Source organism: Salarias fasciatus, chromosome 11 (genome assembly GCF_902148845.1).
Source record: "Salarias fasciatus chromosome 11, fSalaFa1.1, whole genome shotgun sequence".
NCBI classification, from domain to species: Eukaryota; Metazoa; Chordata; class Actinopteri; order Blenniiformes; family Blenniidae; genus Salarias; species Salarias fasciatus.
In genome coordinates, this window is record NC_043755.1 from 17,231,453 (window position 1) to 17,252,534 (window position 21,082).

At 42.7% G+C, this 21,082-nt stretch overlaps 1 protein-coding gene across 1 annotated transcript; it reads left to right on the forward strand.

The window, feature by feature from the left end:
• The first annotated feature begins 599 nt into the window (after positions 1 to 599).
• On the forward strand, positions 600 to 20,278 carry LOC115397475 (tumor necrosis factor receptor superfamily member 11B-like). The gene is made up of 6 exons (XM_030103814.1): positions 600 to 699; positions 8,615 to 8,842; positions 9,432 to 9,576; positions 15,368 to 15,571; positions 18,258 to 18,482; positions 18,562 to 20,278. Exons 1-6 carry the CDS (start codon positions 604 to 606, stop codon positions 18,954 to 18,956), a joined length of 1,293 nt encoding a protein of 430 aa, XP_029959674.1. The 5' UTR covers positions 600 to 603; the 3' UTR covers positions 18,957 to 20,278.
• The last annotated feature ends 804 nt before the right edge of the window (positions 20,279 to 21,082 follow it).

Sequence of the window (21,082 nt, forward strand, 5' to 3'; positions counted from 1 at the left end):
ACAGTGATGACAGCTCAGATGTATCACTGCTTTATGCGATTCTTTAAGTCATCCTAAAAAAAGACAATCAAACACAATTGTCTTTTCAGAGTATGCTTGTATGTGGGGGGGAGTTGTAGGTTTGAATCCCACTGCACATGTTGGTCCCCAACTCCACTGTTCCTTGTATGATTGGTTAAATGCAAATAAATAATTTCCCCCAAAAAAGAATCAATAAACTATCCTAACAATATTGTCGGTAACTGTTTTCTATTTCTGAATTCAGTGTGGAGGCTGCTCACACGCTGTGATCTCTCGGTGGTGGATTTCTCTGAGCGACCTCGTGCTTCTTGAGGCTCGTGCAGTCTGGTTAAATTCATGAATGAAGGAGCGGTCGGATGCTGCGTCTCAGACCCCGTTTTCTCTCCTCTGGTCTCTGATCGCGCCCACATAGCTCGCGACTTGCGTAACCGAAAGGCAGCAGCGAGTAGGGATGCGAAAAAAGTATTTTTAGGACTGGAGGGAAAGCAGGGAAGCAGCGAGAGGGACGTAAGAGCATGATGGGTGGGCACTCTCTCTCTCTCTCTCTCTCCCTCTCTCTCTCCCTGCACCGTATAAGTAGCGATGGGACTGATGGAGACCCCACCACACTACGCTTTTTACGCAGAGGAGATGAGCGCGCGGATAGCGAAATCCAACCCGGCCATGAAACTCTTAGTGGTGAGTTATCCCACTTTTTTTACTGCGCTTTTCTCATCCTCTGGATCACGCGCTCAGCTCTATGTGAAAGGTTTATTTAGGAAATAATAGTAATTAAAAGGAGATGCGATGTGATTTGAGGAGTCGTGGAATATTGTGGAATATTGCTGCGCTCCGCTCGGTTTGGGTGGAAGTGTCCGCGGTTCATCCGGATTCACGGTGAGACAGGAGGTACAGAAATGAGGAGAATGATCGCTCTTCCTGGTTATCCACCGCGTGCGTCTGCGGCGCAGGTAGTCTGATGATGTGCAGGTTATTATAGGGATCAGAGTCTCTGCGCTTCCAGTCAAGGCTTCTCCCTGAAATCCGCTGACTTTCTCAGATATGATTACAGTTCATATTTAATTTGTTCTTCTATTTTTTTGATGTGGATTATCCAACTGTCAGGTAGTTTTTGTGAAGCTGTCATTGCTGCACCCCCCCCCCCCCCACCCCCCACCCCCCTGCCGTATATTAGAACAAATATAAAATATGTATTTAAGAGCTCCGGGACCGTTTTACAACCCAGCCAAATCTTCAGAGCATTGCAAATTAAACTCCACTTTGCTTATATTGGAGGTTGTTTGCTTTTGGTGATGAATGGGCCTCATGTTTGCACACTTTTTTCATTTTCTTTTTTTTTTTTTTAATTCACCGCAATGAACAGTCCCAATACACCCACAAACAAGATTAACAAGATTCTTTAATAAATGAACATTTACTTTGGCTCACATGTCCCCGCTGTGACATTGTGTGTTTAAAGTTTAAATGAAGTTTCATCTTTTAAAATTAAACTCATGTGAGGAGTTTCCAGCAGCTGGTGTGCACTGCAACATTCTCATTTGTTCTACAACACTTTAACCATGGCCTTCATGTCTGCCTCTGGCTAGGAGTAGTTAATATTAGTGGTTTTTGTGTGCAGTGCTGCACGGAGGCCTTTGCAGGATTTGCATATGCTCTGCTGGAGATGTGTATCCTGGCATAAAGTGGCCATGCGCTGCAGCCATAATACACTGCTTCTGCTATCTGTTGGGGTGGGTTGTTTCCACATTTGTGTACATGAGAGAAGGAAGAGATGGTCTTTTTGTGCCATGCATGGTCAGTGTCATCTTCTGCTCAGTGAAACTAGGTCAAAATTCTGTTTTGACACGTCAAATGTAGGGTTCTTGCATTTGTCCATCTTTCAGTAAGTTAGCCAGTTTTTCAGCAGCTCACACAAACATCTTTGTAGCCCAGCTAATGAGTCAGCTGTTCAACCACCCAGTCAATCTTTACTGTCAACATCCAGCCAGTAAAGTCAAGCCGCACCTGCCCTGGCTCCACCAGCGCTCGCAGCTTGTTTATCTGCTCGCCGACCAGCCAAACAGACAGCCCCACAGTCTGTCTGTGACTAATGCTACCTTTAAAACGGCACTCTGCAATTTTCAGACCAAAACATTGTTTTGATTCAGAGGTCCAGAAGTGAACGTGCACTCCTTGCACCTGTGCACCCTTCCTGCTGCACTGCATGCCCCAAACACACGTGGCTGCGGCGTCTCCTCCATCAGGCACGTTTCGTCTGAGCCCCGAGCTGTTGTTGGGACAGCTCTCATCGCGACACATGTTTCAGTAGGTAAACAGAAATCTGTGGCGGAAAGTGACACTCCTGAGAGTGAAATAATGCAATCCTGTCGGAGGTACAGGTAGGAAACCTGCAGCCCCACCTGAACGCAGCACCACCCGCCTGTCCATCCGTCACAGATTCCCTCCTTTTATCCCCATGCCGAAGCGCGCGCTGTCCCCGCTTCCCTTTGTGATTATCTATTATCTGTCCTCTCTTTATCTTTACGCCTCCTCTCCTTTGGCCCTCTGTTGTGGCGGTTGGCACATGCCACACCAACTTCCCTAAAGTGAGTGTCTGGTTCACACGCGGACCTCAGGCGCTGCGAGGAGATCGCTCATGGTCCAACCGCGCTCGCCGAGCTTCCTTCTCGGCTTCTTGTTTTCACCTTTTAAGACAAACATTGGAGAAGAGTCAGGAACTGTGTGGGACAAGGCGGATGAGGGTGACATATAGAGTGTGTGTGTGTGTGTGTGTGTGTGTGTGTGAAGAGTCAACAGGTTTTAAACACACAAGTACAAATGTTTATTCAGAAAGCAACAATTACCCGTGGAGGTTGCTTCCACACCTTAGTTCCCCTTTCCATCAACAGTAGTACTGATAGCAGAAGTGTGTGTGTGTGTGTGTGTGTGTGCGCTTCACGCCCACCTAAAGCTGATCCTGCCGTGGAAGAGACAGAAAAGGTGAATGAGGAAAAACATCTGTTGCATGAGTGGTGGGATCACACAAAGGCCCCTCTGTGTGTTTTATCTCGCCACTGTGTGACTCGAATTTAAAACAGCAGGACTGATCTGATGCAAAACTCTGTAGTGGCAGTTTATCTGATGCTAAATGTGTGAGGGGGAAAAAGAGGGAAGATTGATTTGTTTGGCTTGAACATTTCAGTTACTGCCTTTTTTTTATTTTTTTATTTTTTTTATTTTTGTGAATTCCATCAGCTGATTTTACTGTACAGAGGCGAGGCTCACTAAATCCTACAAATTCTTCACAACAATAAGCCTAGCAGACTTTTATCTTCAACATCCTACATTACAAAGTATGAAGATAAAAATGTATCTGAGCAGTTTGGTTCATTCAGGGTTCTGCTTTTCCTCCTGCTCATCTTGGTTATAATAAAACCAAGGAGAATTCATGCACTCAGTTTCATCCATTACATTTTTTCCCCCTTCATGAAACTTACTTATTTTTAGATGTTTGAATAGTTTCACCTCTTTGTGTGTTAACATCTACTGCAGTAAGCCCATCTAAAACATTTCCATGAAAATCCTCTCTTCAGCACATCGGCTTACGAAATGCCAAACAGATCACAAAGATCAAGACTGGATCAACTGACGGTAGATAAATATTAGCCTTAGAGCTGAAACAAAGCTGAAGACCTTTCTGTTTGCTGCTGTCTTTTCTGCAAAGCAGCTTTGTGCTGCAGTGCATCTCTAACTTTTTCTCTAATTTAAATCTCTAAAATTTTCTCAGTTTTAGCAATAAATATTAAAACGTATTTTTTGCTGCTGTCCATCTGTCAGCGAAGCGTTCAATAACTGTAACCGTTTCCACAAAGCAGTTTGATCTTAAAGATTTTGAGCAGGAATTTCCAAATTAGATTTACTTCTCATGGGGGATAATGTGGTGAGTGTACAGGGGGAAGCTTTTGTGATGTAGCATGGCAGTGTGTACCCCTCATCTCTCGCCGTGTGAGTCAAAAAAGACACACACACACACACACACAAACACTGACATGCACACAGACACACTCATGAGCTGGAATCCCCCCTCGGACCACCTGCATTTACAGTTAACTGAATCCATGTGGCTGATGGATGAAGCCTGTGCCACGGCTCTTCTCCTCATGCCATGAATTTAAAGTTGACCTCAGGCAACCCAAACATGGAATCTCTTCTTTCTTTGCATGTCAGCACGCTGCAGATTGAATGTAACTCGAACCCCGGCCTCTATCTGCTGGGAGTCCGTTTAATGCTGCGGCCGATTTCCTTCTGCGCACATTTTTACATTTGATCCGGCCGCACGGACGAGGGGATGTTTGCTGTTTCATAATGCAGTTGTGATTTATTGAATCAGATTTTTCTTAAACAATTGCATCATTCACCTTGTATATTTACAGTATATCGTTTGCATCACGTTAACACAAATTACAGCACATTTGGTCAACATGAAACACTTTATTTTACACCACCCAGCTGCCTGGAAATGGGATTTTCTGCAAAGCAGTTAGTGTCTCTATATTAGAATAAACTTCCAATAGAAGATTTTTAGTTCTAAATAATGCATATTTTTTATTTTAACCACTTTTCATAATTTTTCTGCAAAAAACAAACACCAAATGTAATAAATGTAATTATTTTTTCACACTTTAATGTGATCATTTTGAAATCTGTCTCCTTGAAGTTTGAATCTTGCAAACTCCACAGGGCACTGCCTCTCCGGAATACTCCACCTCATAGATCCCTGGAGAAACAGTAAATCCCATCATTGTTGAAGCCCCAGCTGTATGACGGGTTGCTTTACTTTAGTGTCACTTCTTTCAAGTTAAAATATGACAACACAGCGACAAATAAACACAGTAAACAGTGTATCTTTGTCACTAAACATTGTTGTTTTGTGTTCGATTTTTCAAAGTTTCTTCCTGTTTCTCATAATCTTTTCCAACGCACATGTTCTGCTGTTACATTAAAAAAAAAATTATCCTATCTGTTAGATGGTGCCTGTTAAGAATATAATCTGCTCCTCATGAACTCATGCAGGTGGAACTCATGGAGTTTCGCTCAGGAGCCACCGCAGCAACCTGTCAGCAGGGGAAATCTTGACCTCTGGGCCACTTACATGTCCTTAAACTGCAGTATGTAATATTAAAATGACAGAGTATAGCCCAATGAAACAATTCTATTTGCAAGGCATTAGAACTATATGGATGAAGACCTCCAGCAGCATTGATATTGTAAATTAATAACTGATTCCATCAATAAAATGTTCTTAAAATTCTATTGGCCCCTTTCAAACTTAACATGAAGCTTATGAAAACGAGGAGAAACTACATTGAATCAAGCTTTTTTCATTAAAAAAAATCTATTCAACAGCAACATGATGAGCGTACTTTTCCAACAGACGGTTTTACCAGGCGCTCACATCAGTTAGAGTCATTTACATATCACCTGCCCCTCTCTGCTCAAGGGCGTCTCCGTACCGACGCCGCACTGTTATCTGCACCTCCAGCCACCTATCGCTCTCATCTGGCCGCGCTCCATGCAGGACGTGCCCCGCGCTGAGCTCGGTCCTGATCAGACTCCCAGTGTAATTACGGCTGCCGGTGGAACCTGAGCTGCTGTGTAATTTGGGTTTCCAGCGCTCGTCCATGATGTCGTCAGACGGCAGCTCGCAAGGCGACAAAAAGGGTGAAGAGTTCATCATCTCGTCTCGCCGCTGATAAGCACACACTCACACACACACCACAGGCCATCTTCTCCGAGTTAATGTTTTCTTCAGGAGTGGCGATCTACCGCATTTGGCCGGTTTTGGACAACAGAACTGATTTTTTATTAACACGTTACCCTTTGCTCGGGTTTTTCGCTGCCAAAAAAAAATGTACTTGTATATAAAATGTGGTTTGATTTAAGTTTTTAATCTCCAGCAGTGCTTCCAGATGCTAAAAGCCACCTGAACCAACTTCCTTCCCACAAAATGTAAGCAGCACGTTTGTTGAAGGTCCTCCTCTGAGCGAGGTGTAAAATGCAGCAGCGAGCCGCTGCCAGACCACGGCTGCTCTCATCCAGCAGGTCCTGTGAGGGACTAGTGTCTCTTTAAGCAATCTTTCATTTGCTGCTTTGGTGAAAAGTAATGGTTATTTGCATTTCAGTACATTTCTGCTCTGATCAAAGCATTTTTTCTCATAAACTTCTCTGTGTGCATTTCCTGTCAAACTTACTTCATGACTAAATGACTATATTCGGAAAGTTAAAAGAAATGATGAAATACCAAATCTCTTCCTTGCACTTATTCACTCTGAAGATAGTGCAGCCCTGCCAGTAATCTCATCCCTAAGAAAACCAAAGATTAAAGTCAAAGCTCCAAGGTCAACTTTGCAGTGACCCAGGTGACTCTGCGTCGACGCTCCACCCTGCCGACGCTTCAGAGCTGATTGGATGTGGTCGTGTGGACTTAATAGTGTGTAAGGGACTCTTCCTAATTTGAAGAGCAAAGACTGTGATTATGGGTTCGATTCCTGCAGGGGCCACCCATGCTCCAAACAAACTCATGGTACCGCGCAGCGAGTCGCCCGTGGATGAAAGCCTTCCACCAAACGCTGTACTCAGAGGTCGATAGGTTTTGCCGGGAAAACCGCCGCTTTCGCCAGCCCCGTTTTAAGCCGAGGTTTCTATTATGGTGTGTAAAACCCATTCATCTATTTTTACTGTTTTACTCAGTGACCTTCGTTGCAAAGGAGAGCAGAAATAGATCACTCCCTAAAGATGGATTACTCTCAAAAGAGAAATATTTGTATTGTACAGCATGTGTATCATGATAAATTATTCAGGAAACCCTGCTTGGTTACATTTACTGACGGTAGATCAAAGTGTTTTGGAGCACATGGCTTATGTTCTGTAACATATGGCAGAGGGAGAACACACAGCTGCGCTGCACGCTGTTTCCACTTCACATAAATACATAGATATCTGATGACAAATGCATGTAGCTAAAATATTCGAACTTGAAGAAAATACACATACTTGCTATCTCAATTAAAACTTTTTTTTTTTTTTTTTTTACACTTGCAGTACTGTGTGCTTAGCGGTTGCAACTTTTAAGGCCAGTATTGAAACATGATATACGTGTGGCAGAAAGATGAATGGCGTGCGGCACGTAAACTGTTGAGCTGAGTGGGTGAGTGTTTTGTATTCTGGTGGTGAATGGGGAAAGCCCAGCAACCTCCAGCAGGACTCTTCGTGAACAGCAGCCAGAAGAGGCGACCGCAGAGCATGCAGACCAACGCTGAGGAAAACGGTCGCTGGACGCGAAGCTCCACAAACACACACACACACACACACACACACACAACAAATGCATTCCTGCCTGTGTGCACAGCTGTAAGCACATGCATGAATGACTTCTGGGTGTTATTTGGATGAATTCATTCATTGTTGACAATGCACATAAAGCATGACTAAAAAGAAAACACACACACACACACAATGGAGCGGAGTGTCTATTGTAAGTCAGTTGTCTAAGCAGTGAGGATGTATCCTGGCCAACGGGAAAGTCCACACAGCCAATAGCTGAGGGCCTCTGGGGAAGAAGGAGCCTTTTGTGTGACATCTGGTCTGCATGTGGCTTCGACCGGCTACATGGCTGCATGTCAAACACGCTCACCGACCGATATCTCAGAGTTTAGATCTGACCAAAACCTTTCAGTCCCGACTCATGCGATGATACACGGGCTTGTTATTTTGAAGTGTGGGGCCTTGTTCAGTGGCTCGTTAACCGCCGACCACTTTACAGTGTGTCCCTATAGGTAGGTTTCTTTTGCTCGGAGGGGTTTGTGGCTGTCGGGGGTTTCTGGCTCTTGGACAGTATGAAAGAGCTATAGATCACCTTTGAATCACATCAGATGGTTTTCAGCTGCCAAGCAGCGTATCTCACAGGACTGCTGACTTGGATGGAAGACTGCTGGCGGAGTCGGGCTGCACAGTTAATGTCTCCTGAGTCTTTTCTCTTATTTTACTATGAGCAGAATGTTGGTATTACCGAAACATCTGAATTCATTTAAAAGATCCGGGGAAAAAAAAGGCTAAACAGATGAAAATAGAGTCCAGAAGAGCAATAAAATAAGTCTGATCTCATGATTAAAACTACTTGTCATGATAAAATGTCATTCGCTGTGTGTAATGAAATGCATATCTCCATTTTTAGCCAATTTAAAGTGAAAATATTGCCTCCTTTAAATATGCTGGATTGAAATGTACTGTTGTTATTGTTTGAGAGGTCGGCGCAGTGCAGTAATCAGCAGTGTCCACGAAGCTGCAGCTCAAGTCTCCTCCGACTCCCAGACCTGCAGTCTATAAAGCAGAGGAAATCACTTTAGGACTGTACGTCCACCAGGAGCTCCAACTTTACGGCGCTGACCTTTTTTTCAACTCTCCCTTACTGGAAGCTTTGGGTTGGCGAGAGCCCCGAAATACAAAAACATCTGAACCTGTTGCCAAAGAGAAGTTGTTGCATGGGATGGCTTTCATTAAAGATTTTTGTCACTGCTGAATCTCCCCTCTCTCTCTCTCTCTCTCTCTTTCTCAGCTCTTCTCAGCCTCTTTCTCCTGGGCCTTCCAGCATCACGCGGCGCCGCCACAGTACCAGTATCGCGACCCCGTGACTTCTGACCTCCTGCTGTGTGACCAGTGCCCCCCTGGCACGGCCCTGAAGCGTCACTGCACTGCCGACACCCCCACGGAGTGCCAGCCCTGTCCCGAGAGACACTTTGCTGAGAACTGGCACTGGGGGGACACGTGCCAATACTGCACCTCGGTACGTATGCGTGAGATGGTTCACACACAGTCCTAACATTTAGCCCTTTGATTTTCCCCTAATATATGAGGACAGGAAGAAGCTTTCATGGAAAACACACACTTTTTTTTTTTTAAAGCAGTGTGTCCGTTCACTCTCAGCAGCATCCTTTAAAGTATTTCCATCTTCTAGTCTGCACTTCATGCTCCTCTTGTGGTTTTCCTGGACAGTTTCCGTTAAATCCATGACTATACTGTTTGTTTACGTTGTAGCCCAACATTTGTCCTCCTTTTTTTTTTTTTTTTTTTTTTTTTTAAAGCCAGTGTTTCCACATCACTTGTCGTTACTAAAAAAGAAAGTCTCACAGTGTTTGTTGTGGTGTAGAGATCCCATCCCAGAGTTTAGATGTTTTCCACTTTGCTCCTCCAGAAACATTATGTAATCCCCGCTACATCGGCCTGTATGTAGGATCCGGTCCGGCCTCTGATGTTACTCTCTCACTGTTGAGGACAGCGTGTTTTGCAGGAGGAAGACAAGCGCCGTGATCCGTTTTATGGGTGTGTGCAGCTGGGTGTGTGTGTAAAACCATGCTTCTCCGTTTGGTGTGTAGGTGTGCAAGGAGCGCCAACTAGTGAAGCAACAATGCAATAGCACCCATGACCAGCTGTGTGAGTGTGCCCCGGGCTTCCACCTTGTGGTGGAGTTCTGTATCACACACACCGCCTGCCCGCCCGGCTATGGAGTGACAGCTTTAGGTGAGATTCACTTATCTGTTTGTTAAATGGTCTGGCTGACTGCTTTCAAGTAGAAAAAGAAAACAAGTAATAAAACACATTTGTATTTTATGTTTTGTAATTGAAATATAAACACACTTTTTAGAAACCAGTGGTCCAAAACATGTAGTCGTAAATATCTAGTGTTTTGACATGTATGGGAGAAGAACATTGCTTGTAAGTATTCACTGTTTTTAACAGACATCTCATATTATATTATGTCTTGATTTCTCATTCACTGTCCTGAGTTGCCTCCATCTCCTGGCATGTCAGAAGCTCTCCGGCTGCCAAAGCAAAGACACACATTTCAGTTGCTTTTTAACATCCCCATGTCCTCTTTCTTGTCTCGCTGGAAGTTGCTTGCATCTCTTCTTCTTCTGACTCTGTGAGTCAGATCTGTTCCAGATGCAAAACCAACTTTTCCTCAGCCAAACGTGACTCCTTCCCTCTCTTTCTCTTGAAAACTCTCTCAAATATTCACTGCAGCCACTGTCTTCGCCTCATACAGTGAAGAAGTCGTGCAGAGAGCCAATCGAGGTTCATTTCTTACGAATGTGGCTGCGTGTAAACGTTAAACTCGCCGTGCATGCATGCGCAGTTGTAAGGAACACCCTGTCTGGTCGTAGCTGTAATTTGCAATTCGAGAAGTCAGACGTTGCTCCTTTCTGTGAGAACGAATGTTTCGCTCTGCATAGTTTCCCACCAACGTTATCACTTCATTTGTAATAGTATGTTGTCAGAAGTGATTTAGAGTAAGGTGATTAACTGAAGGATAAATTCTGTTTTAGCGGGATGCTCATGGGCCAGGAATGTCCTCAAATGGGAAATGAGACCTTTTGAGGAAATTTATCAAAAGTAATTAAAGTTATAACTCAGTAATATGCATTTCTGAGAAAAACAGACACCGTAAACATTCTCATCTTTGTACTGAGAAGAAAATCAATGCCTGATATTTTCCAGGAAACTTTCAAGTGTGTAAACTGTGTGAAGTTAATAATGATAATATACAAGAGTTAATTCTGACAGACGAGTTTGACTGGACGTGATATTGCATACGAGCGCATTAGAACGCTTCATGGCTGCATCACTCCACCTCACAGCTGTTTCAAATGTCCTCAATAGTTAATTCTGGCTTCCGAGCAGAAAAGGTTTGTGGAACCAAGAACAGAGAAATTTGTTTGTTTTCTCGACATGGCATGAAAAAGAACAAAGTTTAATTCTGGGCAGGACTTTTGGATACTCCAAGAGAAAACTCAAGTAAGAAATTCTTTGGAGGAGATGGGAAAATATGCCTTTCTCTATTAACCACACCCACTTCAAATTTCCAGCCAATCACAGAGTATTCGTTGGGTATTTACTCAAGTTCTACCAAGATGATGTGTTGAGGACGAGCTCCAAGAACTGCAAGACCTTGACACTAATAACATGAGTTGTTTATTGGCGGGTTGCTCATGGAATAGAAATGTACAATAAAAAAATACATGCTTTTAATCTGCGACACAGACTGAGGCTTCAAACACCGAGGCAGAAAGCAGGTACAAGCTGGACTTTTTTAATTTATTTTTATTTTTTGCACAGAGCAACAGTTTATTAAATAAAGGTCAGACAAGGGCGAATCACAGGATGGTCAGATCACAAGCCAGGCGGGTTCGAACGTCAACTGGATTATCTCAAAAACAGCTTGAAACAAACCCATGCAAGGAACAAGACGCAGAGAGAAAAACTGGTGACTGATGAGACAGAGGACAGCAAATTAGGACACACACACACACACACACACACACACACACACACACACACACACACACACACACACACACACACACACACACACACACACACACACACGGAGACGAGGCACAGCTGAGAGTGATCAGGATGAGACATTGAACATGAACATTTAACATTACCACAGCTTCAGCTGTGCTCTGGACAGAGCTTAAAACGTAAATGATGAGCCACGAAAAAAGATAAACCGTGAAAACAAATGAACAGAAACACACAGCAAGTCCTGAAATGCTAGGAATTTTGAAGAAGTGAAACAGAGAAAACAACTCAAGAAGACTTAAGACAGGACAAATTTGAAATAAGAAAAATAATCAATATTACAGCAGAGTACATGCAGCCCAATATGTCCTTGAGTGGGTGGGACCAGTAAAATGAAATCATAAAAATCATAAAAATCATAATAGCCATTTAAATGCTTCTTTTTTCTTTTTTTTTTTTTTTTTAGGACAAATATTTTCTTTCATTTCAGTGCCAAGACTTATGAATACTTGTGATAAAAGTTCATTTTTGAAAAGATTATCAAGACAACAAATACGAATTTCAGTATTAAGCCATCTTTAAAAATGACCATCTTTTAAAAAAAAGAAACAGTGAAATATCAAAATACACAGTCCACCAGCCTTCAGCATGCATGCAATTCTATATTTGTCTTCACAGTATGGCTCTGATGCTGCTTTGACTTTAAGATTGCTGGATTTCAGTGCGGCATCGTGACTCACGTCTCAGCGTGGTTTTATATTTTAATAAAACAATGGCATTCCCCAGTAAATGAATTATTAGGTCGTGCCGCTCGATTTGGCCCACGGGCTGCATGATTGACACACCTGGTATCAATAACTATATATGGTTTTCAAAGAAGGTTCTTCTAGTCATGTGCTCTTTTAAAAAAATGTTGCTTAGCAAGAGACTTTGTGGTTCAATGCTGGTTGGGTAACATTTAAACTTATGCAGACTCAGTGTCTAATGAGGCACATAAATTCTATGGTTATTTCTGTTGCAGTCAGCAGATAATTGAAGTTTGTGCAACTGCTGGACTGTTGTTAGAGCATTAACAGGGTTGCTTTGACCTTTCCTGTGACTGAATTACAGCGGTGCTGATATTCAGTACAACATAAAGTATTATAAAATTCCTTTTGTGCTCCATTTTCTTTTGGTCTGAGAGCCATTTTATTAAAGTTTCAGGGCTGAGTCTCTTCTGAAATATTCCGACCGCATATCTACTCTACTTTGTGCGCTATTTAACTTTTTCATTGGCGTGTTAGTTACAGTAAAGAAACCACACTTGTTTTTTTTTGCATTGCTCGTCAGTGGCCGTAACTCATCCACACCGTTTCTCACTTCCTCATAGTGTTCATGGTCATTGGCTGTCTGTCACTTTTATTTTGATTGAACAATGCTTTGTTTGGTCTGAGTTATTTTAGGTCAGAGAGGACATCTGACATATTTAAATGAGCCTTTACGAGGGGTCACTTCTGCGTTACTGTCCGCCTCAACGCCACAAATGGAAACATAATGGAAGCTTGATGACGCTGTTATGTCACTACATCAATAGTGTGTGGGCGCTATCAGTTTCAAAAACATACGGGCGTAGGATATAATGACATTTTCATTTGACATTTATTTGAGAAGCAGACCGTGTTATTTGTTCCTGTCATACATGAGTAGGCAAGTTTTAAAGCACAGTAAAAGAGGAAATCCTCACAGACAGTCAGGGATCACCTATTTCTTTTGTCCGCAAATGTGCCATTGGACTGGCACGTACGCTCATATCAAGAACACCACAGTACCATTTCAGCAGGGAGAGAATATATTTTTAATCACTGTAAGTACAAAGACCTCTAAGAGCAGGAAGTGCTCAACTTCTCCCTGCAAAATGCCAAACTTGAATACATTCGATTCCTGAGTTATTTAGTTAATGCAGCCATAGCAGATACTGTGAAATTAAATGAAATAATTAAATTAATTAAAACTAAACAATGTAGTCGTTGAAGATGTAGCAATAAAAGCACGTGTGCAGTTCGTAGATCCTCACATCCTCCTACCATGTATATTGTTTCAAAAGTAAATGGGAGATTTATGTCAAGGACATCTTTTAAGTGATTTTGACTCACCCCAGTGTTTCCAGTGTTGGTTATGACACCAATAGCAAATAGAACAAATAATTAAGGAAATTATTTGTGCATTTCTTCTTTTTTATTGCTGTCAACCAGCAAATAGTATTAGTGCAGCTGCTGTATGAACACAGTGCTGGTTTTCAGCATGACCCAAAACGTTTCGACTTGAAAATCCCTTCATCTTGGCTGAACATCCCGTGCCGTCCACTTCACAGGAATTACCGGACAATCAGGACGTACCCACAGTTGTTTTGTCAGGGAACAAATGCTCAGTACTTAAAACAGTGAGAGATGCAAACTTTTTTCTGCTGCCATCAGCATCTGGTAATACCTCCGTTTCAAAGTCCCAAACGCTTGTGCACCATAAAGCACTGACAGCAGTCCAACAGTGTTATTGTCACGGCGGATTTTCAACCGGATATTTTCTGCAGATGCTGTCATCGTTGCATTTGTCCGCATAAACAAAGGCTGCTGCTTAATTCCAGCAAACAGAACCTGGTATTTAAAACATCAGCTCCGGCTGTCCGTTCGGCTTCTCATGACTTCATCTTGGACCTGAGAGTCCAGCCACCGCGAGGATGAGGCAACATTTTCCAGTGTTGGCGGTTATCATTTGTCCCCTGTAGTGCCGATACCACCCAGACATGAGACGGCATTTTCCAGGAATTCATCTCACACGCATCCACAAGTGGACAAGAAAGCCTAATGAATTTCAACAGACATGGGGCGGCAGTTCAGGGGATTCCCCTGCTTGAACCCAAACGACTTTTTGTAGCGCTTTGAGTTGTGGTTGAGACCTTTGAACCACCAACAGTCCATGCTGTCTGTGAGTCCGTGAGTCCGTTCGTCCTTGATCTCCTGATTTGTCTGTTTCTGGTTGTGTTGTGGTTTTATGAGTTGGAGATCTGAGGCCCTTTCCGGCTGGCGAATTTGTCTTTATGGTCAGTGGCAATAACAAAAAAGAAAGCCCAGCTAATTAATGAATGAATGAATAAGGATTTTGTTTGCGTCTGTTTAATGTTAGAACAAAAATCATGCTTGTCAAAGTAAATTCCCACGAGTCTCCAGTGTGTGTGTGTGTGTGTGTGTGTGTGTGTGTGTGTGTGTGTGTGTGTGTGTGTGTGTTTTATAGTCAGATTGAAACCTGCACTGCTCATCACAGACATCAAAAAGCATGAAAGGAGGTGTATTTCTTACTGCTGGTCAGCAAAATATTTTTAATATGGAACAAAGGTGCGAAAAAAATAAGTAAAAGGTTAAATCTGACGGATGCGTCACAGTTTCAGTCTCCACCTCAGCGATATGTAAAAATAGAACAAGGAAGTGGAAAAAAAACCCCACAGACATCGCTTTCTATGGAACGTTTCCTATAATCATGAAAAAAAGGAAATAAATTATACTCACTATATTATTGTTATTATTATAAATGAAGGGGATTAAATAAATGTTCCACTTCACTACATTTTATAGCATTTCAGTAGGATTTGTCTTTTGCATGACCAAAAAGAAGCACATTGAACACCGTGTGAATTTGCGTGAAAACATGTATTTACACGTCTCAGCCCGATGCAGTCGTGATAGTAGTCCAAGAAAGAAGACAGAAAATGTACTGAGTCACGGTGATGTGAGTCATATGTCTCCGTGATGAGCTGTCACATATCTGCGGTCGCACTTCTCTCAGTCTTACCAACACTACTGATGAAAATCTCGTGTTCCTGAAAACAGCTGATCAGTTCTGACAGAGCTGGATGGTTCAGCGATTTTTTTTTTTTTTTTTTTTTTTTTTTTGCTTTAAAAAAAAAAAGCCTTCATTTCTTGCATGTTTGATTGTTACACTGGCCTTAATGATCTTATGTCTGCCTCCCTCCCAGGTACACCAGTGAGTGACACGGTGTGCGAGCCGTGTCCCGATGGCTATTTCTCCGCGGGCGGCTCGTCCGCCGAGCCGTGCCAGCCCCACAGGAGCTGCTCGGACTCCAAGACCCTGAGATACGGCACCTCCACCTCCGACGCCGTCTGTGACAGACCTCACAAGAAGCTGGACTGCTCTCAGCATCACACCCTGTGCCACACTGGTGAGGAAAACATTAGAAATGACAGAAACCACCTCCCCCTGTCCGCACGTCAAAGTGACACTGAGCCTCACTGGACGATGAACGGATGGATGTCATTCACAGTGTAAAGCGCTTTGGGGACGGACGCTATATGAGTGAAATCCTTTCACAAGCAACACACTTGCAAGACGTTTACAGAAATGTAACTTTCATCCCAAAGGAAAGAATCTCACCATCAATCAGTTGATTCATTTATAGCAAAAACTGAAAAAAGATCCAAGCTGGTCTGATAAGAACTTGCATTTTTGAGTTTTCTTCAATCATCAAAATAAGACGCAGGTTTATTTGCTTTGGTCTTTTCTTATGTTACAAAATCACAGTGAACAAGAGAGTCATGATGAGTTCTTGCTTTGGAGCTGAATTAAGAGTAGTTTCATATTGGTTGGGGTTACTTTTTCTTCCACTTTGATTAGTGACGCTAACGAAACTCAAGATTTCCCCTCTCACAATGCTGGTGGTCAAACTCGTCACGTCCAGATGAGGACTTGAAATACCGTAAATACCAATTAATTCCTTCTTTTATCACTTGAAGCAACGGTTACCATTACACTTTAATCTTTGCATAACGACCATGATTTCACTTCATTTTAGGACATCTCTAATCTCAAATGCACATTAAAACTATAGGTCAAGTCGCTGTACTTTTCTGAAATTAGATGAAAAGTCCTAATAATTGTTACACTGTAGAAGCAAAGTTCAGATCTGAAAAATCTGCTTCAGTAATAGAATGATGTATTTCTAGTCTGTAACTATTTGTACATCCAATCCTTGTTTTTCTGAGAAATGCAGATTACAATCAAGTCAGAGATTATCGGTCCGTTTATATCGCCAGGCAGCATGCACACACCCACACACACACACATGCAAAGACGCCGAAACGTGTCAGATTCTGAGAGAGAGCTTGGAGTTAGAATCATTGAGAGCTGAATAGGTTCTGATATGTGGTCACTTACGTTCCTGGAAGCAGGGGATTTTCTCGGTCAGTGTCTTCGTCCAGATTCCGTTCTTCTCAGGATTTTTGCGTGCCTGAAAGCCGAAACGACAAAAAGAAGCCAAAGGGTCGAGGTGGATGTTTGTGGCGCTGCTGTCAGAGTGACCCATGATGGATCAATTACTCATTTAACTATCACTTCCCCAAAATGCAAGAACAGAGGAAACTGAATCAAACTTAACGACACGCAGGACGAGCTCTTAAGTCTTTGTTACTCACACTTCAACTATGACAGATGCTGAAATGTAATTCGAGTGGAAAAGCCTCAAATATGACACTAAATTCCCAGAGTCTGAGAAACCGCAGAGACCAAAGAACACACACACACACACACACACACACACAGATGTATAGACCCTAGCACACACACACTTGGAAGAAAACACACGAAGCCGCTGTCCCCCAGGGAGGGTGATGTTCTCCTCAAACATTCATTCACAAATTGTCTTCCTGTGAACTACACGACCACAGGATCATTTATTTATTTGTTTATTTAATTATTTGTTGAACAAAAAATGTCAAATTGAGAACAGTTGGGATTCCCAAAGTTTCTGTGTGATTCGGAGAAACCACCGAGATGTCAGTGTCAGTTACAGAGCGAACCACAGTTACGTCACCCGAATGTCCTCTTTCACATTCATCTCAATGAGATTACTCCAACTGTGATTTTACCGAGGGTTCTCAAAGTCCTTGGAGATTTTTTCACACGTACACAGTTCAGACTGTTTTTACGTCATCTGCAGGTGAGACTGACCTGGATTTCTGAAGTCTTCCCTCCTCAGTGGAGGAGGGAACGGCTCAGGTTTCACAAATTTGGCAGAGAAAGACGCCGTTTTGCATAAATACCTTCGCCTTATAAGGGAGGCTCGGCCGGCCCCGGCTGCTTTGAAGAATGCAGCTCCGGTTGCTTCTTGGTGCGGAGCGGCAGACTCGGCTTGGCCCGTCAGGCTGAAGCCAGCGGGGAACACACTGCTGGATCTGCACTAACGCTGTCAGCTCTCGCAAACACACATAAACAACTTACCGTCACAGTTTGAAAGCGCACCCCGCTGAGAGGCTGTCATTGGCCGTTCCCAAAAATCACACCTTTCCATCTTCGATTGCAGCACAGGGGGAAAGATTAATGTGAGATGAGGTAGTTTTTAGTTTTGGTTTCATGGTTGAAATCTTCCACTGACAAATGTTGGAAAATCACAAGGCTAAACAGTCATTATGGAACAGTTATTGCCAGAAAACTGAAGCCAGAGATGTGAGTTACACATCAACAGCTACTTAAGAAAGACGAGTCAGCGAAAAATCCTGAGTGTATTGACTGTAAGAAGATTTGCACGGGGGGGGCTTCACGCTGCTGTCAGGGTTCACGCTCTCACATCACAGTGAGAAGATCCCTGGCCTGAAGTCAGGCTGGTGGGTCTCTCTGTGCCGTTTGCATGTCTTCCCAGTGTGTGTGGGATTTGAGGTTAAATTGAATTATGTGTGTTTTTGTTCGTCCTGTGATGGTCTGGCGACTTGTCCAGGACGTACACTTCACCCACAGACAACCGAGATGGGCTCCAGTGCTTTTTGACACTGAGTTGGACAAAGCAGAGAGGATGATGAATAGATATAAGACTTGCCTGACTGCAGGGATTGAAGTGTTGCTTGTCCCGGTTTCAGACGTGACTCTGTGTGAGGAGGCGGTCTTCCAGTCTCTGGCCTCGCTGCAGCTGTCCTCGGTGCCGCTGGAGAGGCTTCTGGAGAGTCTTCCCGGGCGGAGGGTGGATCGGAAGAGCCTGGAGAGGCTGAAGAAGTCCTGCACTCCTCAGCAGCAGGTCCTTCACCTGCTGCGACTGTGGAGGGAGCAAAACAAGGACCAGGACAAGCTCTACGGCATAATACAAGGTACTTTTATCCTGATGACTCGTTCAGCTGTTCAGTCTTTTAGGCTTGATTCATAATCAGGGTCATCTCGTCTCTCCAGGTGTGAACCACTGTGAGAGGAAGGTCTCTCGCTGCAACAATCTGAAAAACCTGACCCTCGACGAGCTCATGAAGGTGGCCAACAGTCTGCCAGGCGTGAGGGTTCAGGAGGAGGACGTCCGGGCGGTGGTCTCCACCTGCTCGCCCCGGCAGTACATCCTGCAGCTGCTCCACCTCTGGAAAACGGCCAACAGCAACCTGGACCTCGCCAAAGGCCTCTCGCACAGCCTGAGGGTGCTGCGCACCCAGGGGGCGCCGCGCTACCTGCTCAAGGGCCTGAAGAAGATCAACCGCATCATCGGGACCACCTCGGCACACAAAATGTACGAGAAGATGTTCGTGGGGATGCTCCAGGACGAGTCGTGTTTTAAAGCTCACAAACCACTGAACGAATGAGAGCTCCAAGAGGAGTGCGGACTGTCTGAAGAATAAGCAAACACTAACGCATTGACGGATAGAGAACAGAAACACACACACACACACACACACACACACACACACACACACACACACACACACACACAATCTCAAAGATGGATTTGTTCTAACCAGGAAAAGATATTTGTGTTTGGTAATTCCTTTCTTTGTTATTTCAGTGCTTCTTAGTGAGAAATCATGTGACTTTGGAAACCACCTCCACCCCCTCCACCCCCCTGTAAAGAGTGTGCATTTGTGGGATGAGCAGCAAAGCTAAGTATGTGGGCTGCAGCTACTGGAATTGCTTTAAAATGTGTCTTTGCCACGAATCGTTGATACAAGAAGCAAATAATACACCAAATACAAATGTCTTTAATTTTTAATGCTATTTTTCTGTCAAAGAGTTAAAGAGATGGGTCACATGACATGAATATGGTGTCAAGCTATGCATACGGTGCAGAGGAGAGTTTAGCCTCCAGAGTGAGAAGGTTTAAAATTGGAGAGTAAATGCAACTTCTTATGTCTTTCATTTTTAGATTTTCATTCAAAACCTTGTGCGGAATTGAGAAGACTTTAATTTCATCAAAAAGCAGTAGTGCCAACGTTGTTGCCATCAGATCCAATGACATATCTGAGTCTAATAGTTTTTTAAAAATCCCAAACGATCACGCCTTATGTGCTCGCACACCTCAGTGCTCTGAAAAGATGTAAACAGAAGGTTTTTAAAAAAGGGTTTTCTGGTAACTTTTGACCAGAGTCTGTGAAAAATAGAAAAAAAAACTATTTAAATGTAAATAGCACACTATTTTATGGAAGAAGGGCTAGCAGATGTGTTTTTTTTTTTATCGTCGCTTTCTCGCTGTTTGAGAGGAAGAATTTGTTTTCATAATGAAATACATGTATTTCCTCAGTTGTCCATTGTTGCTTGGTTTGTTCTGGACTGCTGACAAGTAAAGCTCATGTTTCTTTTTTTAAATTGTCAATTATATGAATGTACAAAGGAGTGCAATTGTTTTCTATTTAAAAGTAATTTCACTTTCTGAAAATGTAAAGGGTTATGTGTATGACTTTATTGGAAATACTGGATTTGAACGCTGCGAGTTCATGAAGTGATATTTGTTTTTATATTTTGTTTTATCCCTTTTATATTCTAAATGTACGGTCTTTATTGTATATAAGCCTTGTTCTCTTTAAGCTTGTGTATCTTGTGAACAATGATGTCAAATGAGCTGATTAAACTAAGTTTGTACAACTTTTTTGTATTTATTATGAATAAGCAACAAATAGAAACAGCAGTTCAGACGTATCTTGTGATTCTTCCTCAGGTTAATGAGTCAAAACAAAGTAAAGTCGTAATATGGGAACTTTTTCTCTGCAGTGACTGAGAAGGATTTGTGTAAATGTGGGTAAATCTTATTCCTCACCTTTATCACAGCAAGGAATAAAAATGATTTCTTAATTCATTGTTTGGTCAACACGCCGTCCACGTCCATGATGACTCACTGACATGTAACATGATTGTAACATGATTCATATCCGGAGAGGAACTGGAACACAAGCGCAAAACCATGAAGCACGTTTTCTTTTGAAGCTTTGTCAAAAAATTACTTATGACTTATTACTTGAAGACTTATGACGATGCAGACATATTTCCTGGAAACTTCAGCATGAAGAGATTTTGCACAAAATCGTATTTTCTGACCTTTTTCAAAACCACTGACTCAAGTTTAGTGATGAGTCACTGTAGTGTTTTTTTTTAAGATAAGTTTGACTTGAATTCACAGAGAAACATTTGCTTTCAATAATTATGACACTTAAATTACTTAAAAGTCTTATACCCCCCCCCCCCCCAAAAAAAAAAAAAAAAGATGGATTGTAATTGTTTTGAAATCATTGTATTCAGAGAGGTGGTGTAGGTAGCTGTTTACTAAAAACTAAAAGAAGAAGATGATTTGTAAATTGCTACATGGAAGTAGTAAAGCCCTCCGGTGATGGGTGAACTTCTGAAAAATGACAGACTGCTTTTGTTTGCTGGAACTGAAGCAAAATGAATTGTAAATATCACTCTTCAGTATAAAGACAAATATAGCTTTATATGTCACACT

What these genes read in the sequence shown, in the direction of transcription:
- LOC115397475 (XM_030103814.1), top strand. Translation starts at nt 604, where the DNA reads ATGGGACTGATGGAGACCCCACCACACTACGCTTTTTACGCAGAGGAG. An exon ending in CGTGCCAATACTGCACCTCG is followed by an intron (nt 8,843 to 9,431) that starts GTACGTATGCGT and finishes TTTGGTGTGTAG; the next exon opens with GTGTGCAAGGAGCGCCAACT. An exon ending in TCACACCCTGTGCCACACTG is followed by an intron (nt 15,572 to 18,257) that starts GTGAGGAAAACA and finishes TCCCGGTTTCAG; the next exon opens with ACGTGACTCTGTGTGAGGAG.